The following is a 16,415-nucleotide window of genomic DNA, read 5'->3' as shown; positions in this document are numbered from 1 at the left end:
GGCCGACCCATCTGACTAACAAGGCAGTGCTGCCTTTCGAAACCAGTTCTCCGATGCTGGACCCAGTGCTACCCAGCCTTGCCCGCTTTTCACACTGGGAAAGTCAGGCAGAGGCTGCTGGTCAGGTGGCTACGTGTGAAACCGAGATTACAAAACCCTTCTGGCAGTCCCAGCACGTATTCAGTGATCAGCCACAGCGCGTCAGAGAAAAACAGATGTTCTGCTGATAATATTGGGCTCATGGAGAAAAGGGATATCTTCTATGATTAAGTCAAACTCATCCTAAAAGTGGGTCCTCAGAAGGCTCTAAGAAAGGCCTGGGGTCCTGTTTCATAGCAATAAAATTTGGTACATTAATGCTCTTTAAAAGTACCAAATGTATAAAGATCCTGTTTTTTTCCTGAAATTTTGGCAGAGCTTGACCTCTTCGGGTTTGCTCCCCCCTCTAACCTTGCCTTTAAACACCCGCCTGGACAACCACATTTGGCTAGAAAGATGCTTATGCTGGAAAAAAAGTGGTAAATTATGCTACCTACTACAGCTGCAGGGAATTTAGACAACAGCCAAGAGCTCTATAAAAGCTAAGTGATACAGTCTCTTTGTCCGACAGCACATACGCCTGGGAACAGGAAACGAGCCTGATGCATTCCTAATCCAACCCCCAAAAACGTGCAAAGGGATTTGGAGGATAAGGAAGAGAACCCAACTACTTTATGAAGTTATACATACAGACACCTTTGTGCATCCTGATTTTATGATCAGCACAGTTCAATTCAAGCATTGGATACTTTGCATATAGAAAAGCAGACAGACGTAAACTTCAGCTACCTTATCATCAGAAGTGCAATCCAGATTGCCCCGGCCTGCACAAATAATCCTTCCAACTGGAAGACAACATGGCTTCCAGCAGAAGGAAGACATCCTTCCCTATACCCTCCTGAAGAGCATAACACCTTGATCTGAAGAGGTTCAAAAGACAGCAGAGATCCTTCAAGCTGGTAAAAGGCTGGTCACCAAAGCTGCAGATTGAGCCCCATGTGCTCCAAAAAACTGGAAAAGAGCAGGGCCAGAGGTGGGATGTGACGGTTGATTAACAAGTCCAGATAGTGCTCCCATGTCTCAAAAAAAGGACATCCCAACTGGGGGACCTGGGAATTCCTGAGCCCGCTGGCTGGTCCCGGTCACTCGGCTGAGGAAGCCATGCTCTGCTAACTGGTGGCCTGCCTGGTAATCACGGTTATGACCATGGATTTGCAGGTTTTTGCGTGCTCAGGTATTAAGTTTAGCTCAGTATTGGTGAATTACTGGATTTGCTGTTGCTTTGACCTGGACAATTGTGCTACTGAGTCACTGCATTTCTTGTTGCGACAACCCAGACAACCATGCTCCTGATCCGTATTTGTGTCCTGGGTTTGAGTGAGTGGTGGGGTTTTTTGGTGGCAGGGGAGGGGGCTACAGGGGTGGATCCCTGTGAGAAGCTTCTCAAAGCTCCCCCAGCTCCAAGCCAGCTCCACCTCTGCACTGAGGCTGAGCCCATCAGCTGCGCCTCTGCGATAACGTATTTAAGAAGGGACGTGGTGACGGGCAGTGGGACTTGTGAGGAGGAATTGCTGCAGCTGTGTGAACACCAAGGTCAGTGGAGGAACGGAGGAAGAAAGGAGGGGGGAGGTGTGCCGGAGCAGAGACCCCCCTGTATCCTGTGGGGAGATGGCAGGGCGGCCCCCCCTGCCACCCATGGAGATCTACGGTGGAGCAGACATTGATTTATGGCCTGTGTTTTGTTTCGCCGGGTTGATCAAGGTGCTGTGCCCAAAGAAGGCCGGGGTCTTGTGGGAAAAGGCAGCCCCCGCTGTCATAATTCAGCACCAGGAGGACAGCAGCATGCGGGGGTGTCCCATGCTGGAGCAGCTCAGGAAGGGCTGCAGCCGTGGGAGGGACTCCAGTTGGAGAGAGTTGGTGTCCCATGACGGAGCAGTGTGGGGAACGCTGCAGCCCGTGGGAGGGACTCATGTCAGAGAAAGTTTGTGGAGGACTGTCTCCTGTGAGAGGGGGACCATGCTGGAGCAGGAGGAAGAAGTTCCAGAAGGTCCCCCCACTGAAGGTGGAAGAAGAGGCAGCGCTGGCTGCACCCCCCATTCCCTGCCCCTGCGCGACTGGGGGAGGAGGTAGAGATATCAGGAGCAGAGCTGAGCCCGGGAAGAAGGGAGGGGTGGGGGGAAGGTGTTCTCAAGATGTGGCAATGCTTCTCACTGTCCTACTCTGTTGAGTGTTGTTGTTAGTATCTGCAGTAAATCTATGTTCTTTGTTCTTCCCCTAATGAGTCTGCCTTTTACCCATGACCATAAAGGGTGATTTGCCCCTCCCTGTCCTATCTCGAATCCCAAGCCTGGCTTATTCGTCCCTTCTCATCGCTGGGAGAGAAGGGAGGTGTGAGCAGCTGCGTGGTGCTCAGCTGCCCTCTGAGCTCAAACCACGATAATTTGTTATTGCAACATTAATTAGAGAGAAACTGTTTATCCCTAAAGCTGTTGGTCTTGTATGTGGTGTCAGATATGTTACCGTATCTGGAACCTGTAACTTGGTGAGGCCGCCTTAAACCCTTACATTCAACAGATGGAAGAAACCCTGGGGATGAGGGAAAAATGCATCATTCAGGGGCTGGAGGCAGACACAACCCTTCAGTGCCCAAAACATCTCAGCACACTTTTGATGAGGACATTGGCTTCAACAGTACAATGGCGATACACGCAATATGGCAATTTATTTTCACATAGCTACGTACAAGACAGCTTGCAGTTAAAGGAATAGAAACCCCTGTCATATTTCCTGTGCTGCTTATTCTTTCATATCTTCAATCATCTCTGAAAACAGAGTATTAATAGCAAACAAAAAGATATTATTCATTTGTACTGAAGGTTATAAAAGATGTACAAGATACTGTACTATTTTAGAAACAGGCTGCACTACAATGGCGCTCACAAACTAGTTCTGGCATTTCCTGACTTTTAAGCACTTAGCATTCTATTAAAGTCATTTTAAAATGCTATTTATTACTATGTTAGTCTATTTATCTCCTTCAAACAGTGCTCATTTCTCAAAACAAGTTTCCCAAATCCCTAGTGGTTATTCTGTTAAGGCTACTTTCCTTGCTGGTAGTTTTTTACAGCAGCTCCTTTGCCAAACGATCTCCGTGCGAGAGCGTGTTAGGAAGTTAAGCAGAGACTAATTTTGTTAGCTTATGCCACTTTCATTCAATCAAGATCACATACAAGGTTTTTAGTTTTCATCTGGAGGCTCCATTTAGTCTTACTCCCTTTTAAGAGCTTTTCTGCTCCACTGCTTCTCCTGATTTCCTTCAGAGCATTTTTTTGGTGGGCTGCTGCAAGCTGTATTTCCAGAACAGCTATTACCAGTCACACCACACACCTGCTGCAGCACAACCTAAAAGCATGAAGCTACCACCCTATGATCCTCCCTTCTCAGTAAACTTGTTGCACCTATACCTAGGTGCTAGCTCTATACCAATACAGCTCCTGCCAAGTAGATTTCTCTACTATTAGATTTTTTTTTTTTTTTTTTTTTTTAACTGAGAAACGAATATAGTCCCTTTTCTTTCAAGTATATTCTTCGGTATCTGTGTGTGCTTTTGGACATGGGATGACAGAAATAATCTTTTAATCTGCTGACACAGAAAAAAAGCACTACTACCACCCTGATAACAGCGTATATATTAGAACAACGACGATAGCCAGGAGAACACTATGGATGTACTGACTTGCTGCTGCGGGTGAGGAGGAGAATGGTGATTGAGGCCACGCTGTCCTTTGTGTCCTTGGGAAAAGCAAACAGGCTGCAGCACACCGGAGTTGATGTCAAAAACAAATCTGCTTCTGCATACCAGAGATAGGATTTATCTTCAAAGAGGAACTGAGCCATTAACAGGAAGACTGTCTGAGAGCTCAGGTCCTAATTCTGGGTCACTTAGCCCTTTGTACTTAGCATTTGCCCAGACCAGGAAAACATGGTTAGACTGCACACTAAAAAAGGTTCATTGGTGTGGGGACATTCATCTAGTGCAGTACAATCCATACCAGCAAACCCATGCTTTTGTTAGTGTAATTGTAGTGGCTTGAGAAAAACCTGATACTGTTTATTTCACTCAGTAATTCTACAAACTGGATAAGGAACAACATTTTAATGCTATATAGCTTGATCTACAGCAGAGACCATACAAACATCTCACAATTTCACAGACAAGACTGAAGTAGCGAAAAAGCTAAAAAAGATCCTCCCTTAAGTCTGACTTAAAAATGCTGTGTTATTTTAAATAACATTCCTCCAAAACAATAGTCTCAGCCTACATTGACAAAAAAGAACTAACTCCAAGACTGCAGGACCAGTATTTACTGCTTAGTATAAGATCAGCCTGCTTTTAAAAATACAGCTTCACAAACATGGAAAATGAGCTTGGTCAGCAGCTCTGCATCTCTTGGGGCTGGACACGTTTTTAAACAGGTATATAAACTGCTCTGTGGTACGTCAAACGGATTCACAGATTGGGGGGCACCAAAAAACACAAGCAAGTGCACAACTAAACACCATGTGAACAAGCCAGACATCTGCCATCTTCCCTCCCTCCTCCAGCCCCTGCCATTCCAGCAAGCAGCTCAGCAAAGGATGGAAGGGAATGACAAATGACTCCTCGCAGAGTCAGGACTCTAATGGCAATGGAGGCTTTCGGCTCTTTTTTTTTTTTTTCCATCCAGCTTCATTATCCTGTTCTTCACCCTCCTGAGACTTCACCAACCTGGAAATCGTTCGGCCAATATGATAATCGTTCGGCCTGAGCCAATATGCTGAAGCTGCCGGTTCAGGGCTGGACTCTGAGCAGCTTAACTCTGGGACAAGAAGGTACATAGGGACAGTCCAAATGCTGATAGTTTTGGCAATCTTGACAATTTTGATCACAGGCCACGTTTCATTGTCAAATTTCACAATTTAACAAGGACAGGTTCAGAGCCTGGACTCTGAACTCTTGGACAGCATTGCAGCTCACCTGCCACTGAACATGCTTTTTAAGTATAAAAGTATATTTTAAATTACATATACTTAAATATACTTTTTAATTATACTTAAAATATAAACATCATGTATTTGGGATTTCTAGTAGTTTGAAGATGAAGATGATGAAGAGATTTCGGAAGAAACAGGAGTAAGAGCCTGACAAGCATTTAATGCCTCTTAAGGGCAAACAAAAAAGGAGGAAAAAAGTTTCTCTATTGCATAGATGAAGACTGGATTTTTTTCAAGATTGGAAAGACTGATTCAAGACAAAAAACTGAGAACTTGCAGCTTCTTCTGAACTAATAGTCAGGAAGTTTGGAATCATGTTAACAAAAGAGCTAAGCAATTCATTTTAATGTTTACCTTCCTCCAGAAAGATATAAGCTGGCTAAAATTTTGACATCGAAATCCACTTTAAAAATTTTGACAACAAACATTTCTCTGGGCTTTTGGAAAAGAAATAAACTCATTTGGGAATTGAAGCAAATCTTTTCTTACGACTGCATTCAGCTTTGACAAACTCCTGTGTACAGGTAAAACATATTTGCTGTAAGATACCGACACGACAAGTCTTGTGAGAATGGCAGAGGGCATTTCTGAAGAACCTCCCCTGGGGCCCCAGGCATCAGTGTTTGCTCTTGCTATTTTCTCTTGGGATCATCGCTGTCGCTCCATTACTGGTGTCAGTCACAGGAGATGGAAGAGTAGGAAAATACATCAGAGATGTCCTGCTGCTGGCCTCTGTACCAGCACCAATAAGGAGTAGATCTTGTCACAGCAGATGTAGGTCTTTACTATCCTTTGCCCTTGATTAAAAACACCTCTAAATACAAGAAGAAAGATGAGGTTTTGGGTGCAGGGAGGAAAAAAAGAAGAGTCTAACACAGTGAGAAGTGTTGTTCATCTTCATTTCCAACTGAACACAAAATTAAAAGATTCTGCAGGACAGCAGCCAAGTTTCAGACAAAGACTAACTAAAAAGCAGCCCAAAACCAGATGCAGCCATTTGTCATATCCCTCATGAAAGTGCTGTGCAATGGATTATCTCTCTGAAACCACTCTTCATAAACACTAACTCCTTCCCTTTTTTCCCCTGTTTAAAAGGCACTGACTTTGCAGACACTTTTACTGTGCCCTCACAGCTCTTACCCTATGGAACAGGTTTCACAAAGGATGAAAGTATCTACACCTTCCTGACAGTGGGAAACCATCTTCCTTGTAGAAAAAATACCTGATTTGTAAGTGAATCAATCTAGACCTGTTCTCCTAGTCATGGAAGGTGCTGCTAGATATTACCACACCAGGATATGTTGTAGTAATTGCACATCTCCTGTCACTCATGACTCCTTATTTGATGAGTCGTCTCTCATGTCCCTGCAGGGATTCATTTTCTTTCCACTTACTTTTTGGGCATCAATCTCTTCCCTTCATTAATAATCTTCATTCTTCAGCCTCACCTATTTTCATTTTATAAGGTTGACAAGGTGTCAAGTAATTAATATTTTTCTACACTGCACAAGGTGATACCATCAGACTATTTTTGTCTGAGTAATTACAGATATTTTTGGATCAAGTTGTACTCTGAAATTTCTCCGATTTCCAACTTACCCTTGTGCTTGCACAGCTCAAGATCTCTCTTGCACATACTCTATCCAAACTGCCTTGACAATAAATCCATAGTGGTGAGATGTTAGAAGAAAAGTTTTCTTACTCCTCTGTTTATTTCTGTACTGTCCCCTCAGTCTTGAAAATGTGTACAATTCATAATGCTGTTAAAATACAGCATCAACCGAAAGAAACCAAACTTAGCATTATACCTGAAACAATTAAGACATCTTTCATTTGCCAGTTTGCATTTTGTATGTTTTCCTACTTTTGGCTTTGACTTACATACTTGCATAATGATTTTACAAAGTATCATAAACATCAAACATTGCTGTTCCCCTTCAATTTCACACAGGCTTAGCTTCTTGGCTTTTTATTCCGTGAAGTAACAAACAGATGCACAGAGAATAAAATGAGATGCTTCAGACTTACAGTTTTCAAATTACACCAGCCTTGTGATGGTGCAAGTGCTCCCTCTCGGCTGCAAGGGCACTCTGCTGTTAACATCTCTTCCTTCTTTCCCCACACCCACCCCCTCACGGATGGGTATCACTCTGTCCTTCACATTGTTTTTTAAGATCCTCTCCAGCAGTCCAAATAAATTCTGACCTACCCACTCTATCAGCAGTTCCCGTGCTCAGAGCAGGAGCCTCTCCATCTTCAGCTCCTGTTGCCTGTGAGCTCATTTCATGTTAAAAAAAAACCTCTTCCAGCACCACCTTTCCAATAATTTTACTCTAAGCATAACCTTCAATTTTCTTCTTTAAGTAACCTCCCTCTTCCTCATTCACCTGGTCTTTTGCTTAAGCTCCCTGTACCTGTGGTCCCACCCATGGGCTTTTTTTGATTCCCCTTCTACATACTTTTCAACCATTACGCTCTTCCCAAGCATTTCTACCCATTGCTGCCTTAGGCCTCTGTTCACTCTTACTTCTAGATCACATTTCATACAGCCTCTTTCAACTCTGAATGACTTGGCAAGCAAAATTTAACCCAGCTGCCTCCCCTTCCCTTTCTCATGAAAGCTACAAGAGATACTTTATTTCAGAAAAATTAGAAGGTGGTGCAAATCCAGAGTATCAGGTCTGTGTCTCTCTCTTAACAAGGAGCTCTACTCCTGTATGTTTTGTGTTTCTATAAGGGACTGTATGTATGCTGCCATGTGTACATTCAGAAGCTAGATTAAAACCACCTTTCATTTTCCTACAGAGTACTCATGACTCTGCAAGGAGTTTCCTTTTTCCTTTCACTTAACACCAGTCCCAAATTGCTTGAAAATCAGAATGGCAAATCCGACTCCAGCTACGAGCTTCTGAAACAAATCACATTATCAGCATGTGGAGTCACACCTGCACCAAAGGCACGTCTGCTTGGTCCATCTGCATGCAGCACTTCCCCAAACAACTTATTTCTCATTGTGATAGTGCACGTTGCAAAGATTTACTCTACTGCTTGATTTTTTGGGAGAACTGCTATACTTAAACCCCAGGCTCTGTATAGTCTGATACTGAATTTCTCCATCTTCTGACAAAAAACAGAGTGTATTTAAACATAGTACATAATGACTTAACACATTAATCTTTTTACTTAATCACTTAACACTAGTGATGGTCAGACTTCCCATATTTACTCCTTAGGATCTAAGCAGCAAAATGCTTTCAACTGTATGTGGTAAGAGAAATTAAGAACTCCTAAGTGCATGATTACCACCTTCAGATAATTATTTGTGATACAAGACAGTGTTGTTTTCAATTACATTTCTTTAATGAGATGCATCCTTTTAGCCCAGCTGTGCTGGTACAGTACAGTTTTAGGAATAATTCTCACATGTCCCTGAGTTTTTTTCACTATATACTTTAATTCTTTAGGTGAAAGCCCTGTCAGACTAGAAAAACAATTACACAGTAAACAAACATTATGATATGGGCTTTCCATTTTCCCTGCGTTTGATCACCTCTCCTATGCATTAGCATTGATGTTGTTCCCTTCTAATAACTCAAGTCCTTCCCTAAACCATTTCCTCCTACTCTCGCTATGCAAGGAAGTATTTCAGCCCTGGTAAATAAATCTGATCACAGCTGAAGATAAATAACATTTAGTGCTACACCAGAAACAGGTCTCGTACTCTCAGCCTATACACAGCAGCTTCAAAAGAATCAAGGAAAACCATAAAAATTCAGGTCATCTCCAAGTGTAGGAAACCATGGTAATTAGACTCAAAATCATAGGCATTTATATGTAATAAAATCTATTTCAGTAATTTGAAAACATTCTTATTTTATAGCTCCTCCTGAAATATTTATTTTTTAAACAGGGTAAATCTACAGCAGAATAATTAAACAAACAAACCCAGGAGCATTATCAAATGCTTCTAAAGCTCATGCATTCGTGACAGTCTGTATACATCAAATATCACATGAAAAAACATAGCATGGCATAATCTAGGAGAAGGGAATTATCAGCATTTGTTTGTTCAGTGTTTCAATCAACTAAAGCATGCTTATTCTTTAACCATATTGTTATTGCCTTCATTGCAAGGCACAATGCCAAGTACTACGTGCTATATATATATACACACTCCCACAGTAATTTTATAATTAAAGCAAAGATGGTTGCAATAGCTTTGAGCATCCATGCCAAGGGGCACCCAATCTTCCTTGCTGCATTTAGCAAGAGAGAGAGAGAGCGCGCAAACCTCTGTCTCAAACCATTTACCCTGTGACTGCAGCAAGGGTGACTGTACAGTGTAAAGGTGGCACACACCACCTCTGCTCAGCACTCCAATACAGACACAAATAAAACCCTTTTTCCCTGCCTTTAGTGCACTTTTCCCTATCTTTGTGTCTGCACTGATGTGAGGAGGTAGGTTTACATAGCTGTGGTGCCTTTAACTACCATTAAAAGCAGTAAGAATGTAGAAGATGTAGCGGCAGACTTAAACACAGGCTGTAAAACTCTGGGAGGGAGTTCTGAGTGCACACAGTTTGCTGTCACCTCTTCCATGCAACCAGCATCTGGGCCAGCTAGATTATAACTGTGTGCACCATGCCATCCATACACGAAATAGGTTAGCTCCCTGCTTTCCCCCCTTTCACACATTTCACTAGACTCGTGAACAAAATAAAGGGGGAAATGAAAAAAAGCTGCCTTTTCGTTTTACTAGTAAAGGTCAAAAAATAATCCTGAGTGGCCAACGTGAGCCTCTCTCACCTCTTTCTCCCTGTTGAGCAGCACGAGCTGGCTGTCTGTCAGGATGCAGTATTTCCTCTCCCATGTTGTCGTTTCGGTGTAGGGGGACTGGCCGCAGGACAGTCGGTGTGTAGGTGGTCCTTTCACATCTGTGAACAGAAAACCGTGACGCCGGAATCATTAGCATGTGTCATGAACCACCTTCTTTGCTTTTGCTGTTCTGCAGCTAGATGCGAACCAAAACTGCAATTTGTACTTAGCAGTGCCTGTTTCAGCATATTAAAAGACACAGTGCTAATCCTGGGAGGCACCCATGTGGAACACTATGTAAGGTACACTATGAATACTTATTTATCAATAGCATGACTTACAAAAATGGCAATACCTGAGTTGAATATAAATGTCTTTGTCAAAGACTGAACTATAATCAAAAGAAAAGACCAAGAGCTCTCATGAAGACTTAATCTTCCCTTCTCTTCCTTCTAAAAAATGCAGTTAAAAGGGGTAGGGTCCTGAATGTACTCTAAATCTTAATGAACTAGATTTTTTGAGACTAAGGATAGAGAGACATAGGAAGGAAGATGCAGATAAAGGAAGGCAGGCTTGAAGAAGAGAGGGGAGGGAGAAACCCTTTAATTGAGAAGGGCTTACTAACATCTTTTGGTAGGGAAGCTATTTGATTAAATTGTGACAGATAAGAGTCTTCCAACATTTTCATTTAGCCACAGACACTTTAGGAGCAAAACCTCAAACAAAAAACCAAAACTCTCCCCTCAAACAAACAAACCAACCAGCCAAAATCCAGCTTGTTTAGCTCCCAGAGCTGATCTTTCAAAATTTATTTTAAAATCAATTTCCTTTAAGTCTCTCAGGCTTGAGCTACGTATCACATTGTGCCTCTCACTACTAAGAATTTTTCTCCAAGACTGGGAAAGGAAAGCATGCAAACAAGAGCAGCAGACAGACAGACTTCACTGCTGAGCAACCAAGCTCAAAAGCAGAGAAAGCTGAGGAGCAGCAAGGGACACTGTCAGTGCTATGAGAAGACTGGGTGCAAAAAAGACCTAGGAATCCAGGAGTGTAGTCAGCTTCTAAAAAAAAAATCTCTTTACAGGAGACAGAAATGCTATATGAATAGTAGAAAAAAGGATGTATGCAACAGAGCTGTGGGTAACACCATTTATATAAATTTAGAAAACAGTTTCAAGTCATCTCTTTGTAAAGTTTTGAGATTAAGTTCTGGTTGCTTTGTAAGATAAAGTTTCATTTTTATCTTACACTCTAGTTTTTTACAACTTTACTTGCATGGATCTAAATATCAGCCATTCTCAATATCTATGCTGTAGATTCCTGAAGTGCCAGGACTACTTCTAAAAGGTCTAAAACAGACACTGCAAAAATCAAGAGGCTTGCTCCATAGGAGTCCAGGACTTCCTTCAACTATTTCAGGAGCCCATTAATGAGTGTTCAAAACCGAAGTGTTCCTTTTAGTACACATACCAACCCAACGCCTGTGCAGAGCTAAGCAGCGATGCTTCTCGTAGCTTCTACCCGGCTTCACCACTAGAGGCCAGCGAATCCTCAAACACCCAGCAAGGAAGAGTGCAAGTCCTAACACAAGCACGAAACCTTGAGTAATTAACCCCCCTCCGACTGACTTCACTCCTTGCAGACCCTGGGTATGACAAATCCCCCCTGCAACGTCTTCACGCTCTTTTCCTGCATTTGAGAGCAACTTTGCCTCCGCACTGAAAGGAATGTGTCAACTTCTGAAGCTGGAGAATTAACTTGAAAGATGGCATTCAGTACCTAGTTCAACCTCATGTTGCGTTTGGATTTTTGTGATCATTCAGCAGAAGGCTTGAAACAGGCAATCTGACACCTTTAAGTAAAAGAAAGAAAAGGACTTAAGGCTCTCACTGCTCTGAATAATAAAGAAATCCACCTTTGCTCCTTTCATTTCAGGTGAGGTAATTCGAGGAAGAAGCCGAGATTCGGAATCAGGCTCCACAGTTACCTCTCCTAACAAAGTTCATTTCCCAACAGTGACAAGCAAGTCTGTGTGTCTCAAAATTGCCCAAAACTCTACTCGGGCGTAAGCATAATTAAGGGAAATAAATGCAAACTGCTAGAGCACAGCAGACTCTCTCACAAGTTACATATTTGTCCATCTTACAGACATTAACCCTCCAAGCAGATTTTTGGCGCAACTTCAACTCACATTTATTCTGACATCCAACCAAAAACCTAACCAGATTTAAAATAAAACCACTGTTGCTCCTGCTTAGACCTTGGTTTCCCAAACAGCAGCGCATGAGCCCTACCCGTGCCTAAGCAAGACATGACTATGAGCAATGGGCTGACGGGGGGGAAGATGAGCAAGAGGGATGAAGTCATGGACTCCTGGCACGAGAGTGCAACAGAAATGTGAAGACCAGAGCTCTGGGGATCTAGTCTCTTGGGTAATGAAAGCAGACGATAAATCATCAGGGGGAAGAAAGGATGAAGGCTTGACCCGTCCTGCTTATGTGGGTGGGCTAGCAGCAAGAATGCCTCCAGCTGCTATGCTGAGCAATAACCAAGTAAGCTATATTTTAAACTGCTGGTAAATTTCCTAATAGCAAAAGAAAATCCTTCTGGACCATTAGCTCCAACACAAAGTCTATGGTCACAACTCACCCAGCCCCAGAAGACTTTCACATTATCATTTCTCCTAACTACCGGCCTTGGCAGGATACCATCCAACTGATCTATGGGCTGAACAAAGGAATTAAAGAACAGAACGACTTCTTCCTCTGCAATAACAACTCCAGGACTTAACTGAGTCATCAGGCGCTGCGGGCCAGCCACGGCTCTGCTGCCAAGTGGGTTGGCTATGTCAGAACAGCTTTCCACAGGCTGCTGGCAGAGTAACATGCCATCTTGCTGTCTGGAGCTGTCAATCACTGCTAGAAAACACCACAGCACTAATACCTTGTGTTTGTCTTGGTATCCTTTTGAACAGGTCGGGACACAGCCCCACCACCCCTGCAGGCTGCCCAAGCGCTCTCTTCAACAAAGAGGAGCAGTTGCAAGCTGGTTTTCTGATGTATCAGGTCCCACAACTTCAGTCCTCTCCTCGAGGCTGATGCTGCAAGCCCATCTCACAAACTAGACGGATGCTGAACACACGTTACAAGAAAACTTGCTGCAACAAAAATCGCAGCGTAGCTTTGGCGCATTTGTCCTACCCATTTCAATTATTTCTCAGCTAGCCCTACTGTGTGCTTGACCTCTTCGGATAGCCTCTCGCAACAGCTGTAACTTCAAAACTTATTCTGAAATATGTTACCAGTTTAGACTGAAGACTCTTTGGGACTTTACACAGTATCACATACACACTTGGTTGCTTCACATACCCTGTTCTGCTTTCCGGTGCTCTTCATCTTCAGTTTTCATTTTACATTCTTGGCTCCAACTTTTCACATGAATGTAATAAAACCCACTGACCTCCTCCACTAATGCCCCATAAAACTAATTTACCACCACTGTTTGCATTGCTATGGAAATGAATGGCAAAAAGTCCATGTGTAACTCACGCTTTTGGAACAGACCGAAAGTCAGCGCTGTCCTTTCTCACTTTGGGGCTACTATCTAGCAGCTCATACAGGAAGTCTTGTGCTTTGGAGGGTAGCTCACTGATGAATGCAATTTTGGACAGGAGCTGGAGGAGAGATCAGGGAGGTGCATCTGAAAGCTCTGACTTTGCAGATGTGACGTGTGGGATGGGCTCGTGCAGCCACACACCTAAATATGCAAGTTCTGGTGACAGAAGATTTCTTTCTCTGGTCTGATGCAATCCTTTCCATTCTGCATCATTACAATGAGGCATTCAAGCAAGCAGATCAGTTAGTCTACACACAGGATTAAAGGTCATGCCTTATGTGCCTTCAAATGCTAATATCAGTTAAGTAATAGCTTGGAAAAAATCCCCTTCTCAGTATATCCTCCCCTGCTGAACTGAGAAGAGCATCGCTGCCTGCCTGCCACATCTGACATAGCTGAAGATTGGAAACAGCGTTGTTTTTCCTCAGGGCTCTCAAATGCCATTAGGCATGTTATAAATATCCACAAAGCTCCCTTTCTCTCAGCAACTGACAACTTGTACCTTATTCTTTAAGTACAGAGCTTATGTAAAAAAAAAAAAAAAAAAAAAAAAGGGGGGGGGGTGTGGGTGGGAGGGAAGGAACAGTTGTGCCATAAAACCACAACAACAAAAAAGTGTTGACTGGTGTAGGGCAAGGGAACGAGGAAAGAAGCAGCCAGTGCCAAATCGATCCCCACAGAAAGGGTAAGACATTTTATGAAAACTGACGGCAGTTTAGTAGTATTTAGGGAGTAGTACTAGGGCTATCAGATGGGAACATTTCTGAATCTTCTATTGCAAGCATGCAACAATTCTTTTTTTTTTTTAATTCCAAATGCATTTGCAAGTGAAGAATACTTCCCAAAAAGCAGGCAATGGGCAAAACCAGAAAAATATTTCCAAGAGATGATGGGCATTGCAGTATCATTTAGTCCCCGACAGCTCTTCTACAGCCAGAAGAGCAGCATCTTCTCTCCCCTTCAGAGCTAGCGAAAGGGACAGAATTAGCAGAAATACGGCCAACAAAACTACATTAATAGTAAATTCATGCCTTCAGCCTCTTTGCCAAAAAGCACTCTCTACCTACCATCAATAAAACACAGAACTAAACCTCCATCCCAGTGATGACAAGAGCACCCCTGGCATGTGTCAAAGCTCCTTTTTTTGAACCACACTCTTCCGATGGTGAAATCAAGGGCTTACTGAAGTACTTGCCAAATTTTCATCGACTTTATTAGGGTTCGTATTCTGTTCCTAGTATTTCCAATGAGGAGCTGCCAAGCAGCTGAGTAACTAGCGTAGTAGCCAAGTGTGTATGCAAGGAGGATTTTTTTTTCCCTTGAAGAGAGATTAGTAGGAGCCCTCACACCTTTTGACAACACGTCTGCTTGTCCAATGTCAATGTTTCCATGGTGTTTTATGTACTTACCATAGAGACAGGACACACAGAACTTTAGGTAAGTACTGTCATGAGAGCTTGTCAGTCCCCTGACCTACCCAGCTGTGCACAAGCATGCCGTCCAGTTCGAATAATCATCAGTTTGAACCTCTATCAAGCAGTTGAATAGAAGCTGAAACAAGCCTTACTATTGACATGAAGCTTCAAAGACAAATAGCAATTAAAAGTCCTTCACTAAACCCACACCATCTCTGAAAGTTGATGAAACTCATGATTCAAGAGAAAGATATGGCGGAAAGGGAAATATACCACGTCTCAACATGTTTCATTCCATTAAACCTTCATCTTGTAATAAGGCATGATTTCCACAAAAGAAGTTACTCATGCGAGTGAAAATAAACAGCAATAGCACAGTTATGAGGCATACAGCTGTCTGTGTATATGCAGCTATTTTGGACAGCTAAGTGATGCTCAGATGAAGAGCTGCAGGATCTGGATTTAAAACAGAAGAGAATTCAAGCACCGCTGCTCAGGTGTCGGAGCAACCCTGGCTCGGCTAAAAGAGGGACAATATCGCAACATTTACACAGAGCAGATGACGACAGAGGTCAGTTGCTGAGGGTCTGCTAGGAAAAGCACAATCAAGCCAACTTCCACTTTCTCTCATGCTGATATATATATAGCTTTTGTTTACATTTCTTATTTCTCAAACCAACTTCCAGCCATACGCAGTGGTTTCTGGTCTAGGGAGGACTGCAGACAGATACTATCAGAAACAACTGTGCAAAGAAAACCTATCACGATGCACAAATTCATGTGGGAGAAGGAGGGGACACTCATCCTCCAAGTTTGTACGGACAACCACCACAATGTCCCAACACAGAACATACAATGCTTAGGACTAACTGTATAATACGATAAGAAAAATTCAGCACATACTGTGTTTGGTAATGCAGAGACTCACACGTTACAGAGAAAACATGACACTCTTAGGCTTGATTAATTCTTCGCTGAATCACAACACACTTAGAGATATGACCAGAACATATTATAGAAATAAAACTGTTAACTCTGCCATTTTATTTCAAATCACAGCATGGGCAACGACTGTAGGTTTTCTAGGAAACTTCTTGTGGCTACTGTGAGACACGGCACTGCTCACTTGCCCCTCTAAATCACTGTGTGGCAGGCTCCAGTTAAGAGGTACCTACGTTTTCGTGGTCAGCAACAGATCTCTCGGGTGAAGAAGGTGCTATTTTAAGTGCAGAAAGCATGAGCAGATCCTTTGGGATGAGAGGCATGCTATTTATGTAGGATGTTATTACAGAGGTAAGTATCTAGTGTGAATTCTTTCTGTTATATTTAATAGCCACGCTCAACAAACTTCATTACACACGCAACGACTAGCCCTCAATTCAGCTGAATCCAGTTGCTCTCCTCAGGCAGCTGCACGCAACGATAACCGAATTCTTGCATGGAAACCTAATATCACGGGTAGGAGGTAAAGAAAGCTTAGTCAAACCATCAGATTTC

General features: G+C 42.8%; 1 protein-coding gene across 8 annotated transcripts in view; it reads right to left on the bottom strand.

Moving 5' to 3' along the window:
• Nucleotides 1-16,415, bottom strand: part of RASAL2 (RAS protein activator like 2) — a 188,798-nt gene that overhangs the window by 95,087 nt on the left and 77,296 nt on the right. For all 8 annotated transcript variants that reach the window (XM_042803368.1, XM_042803369.1, XM_042803382.1 and 5 more), the window contains exon 2: nt 9,880-10,007. In XM_042803368.1, the coding sequence (XP_042659302.1) occupies nt 9,880-10,007 (128 nt within the window). The remainder of the gene's footprint in view (nt 1-9,879; nt 10,008-16,415) is intronic.

The sequence above is a fragment of the Tyto alba genome, unplaced genomic scaffold (assembly GCF_018691265.1).
Source record: "Tyto alba isolate M040663 unplaced genomic scaffold, T.alba_DEE_v4.0 Super-Scaffold_1000006, whole genome shotgun sequence".
Taxonomy (NCBI): domain Eukaryota; kingdom Metazoa; phylum Chordata; class Aves; order Strigiformes; family Tytonidae; genus Tyto; species Tyto alba.
The sequence above is the reverse complement of the archived record's forward strand: the minus strand, read 5'-3'. Positions and strand labels throughout refer to the sequence as shown.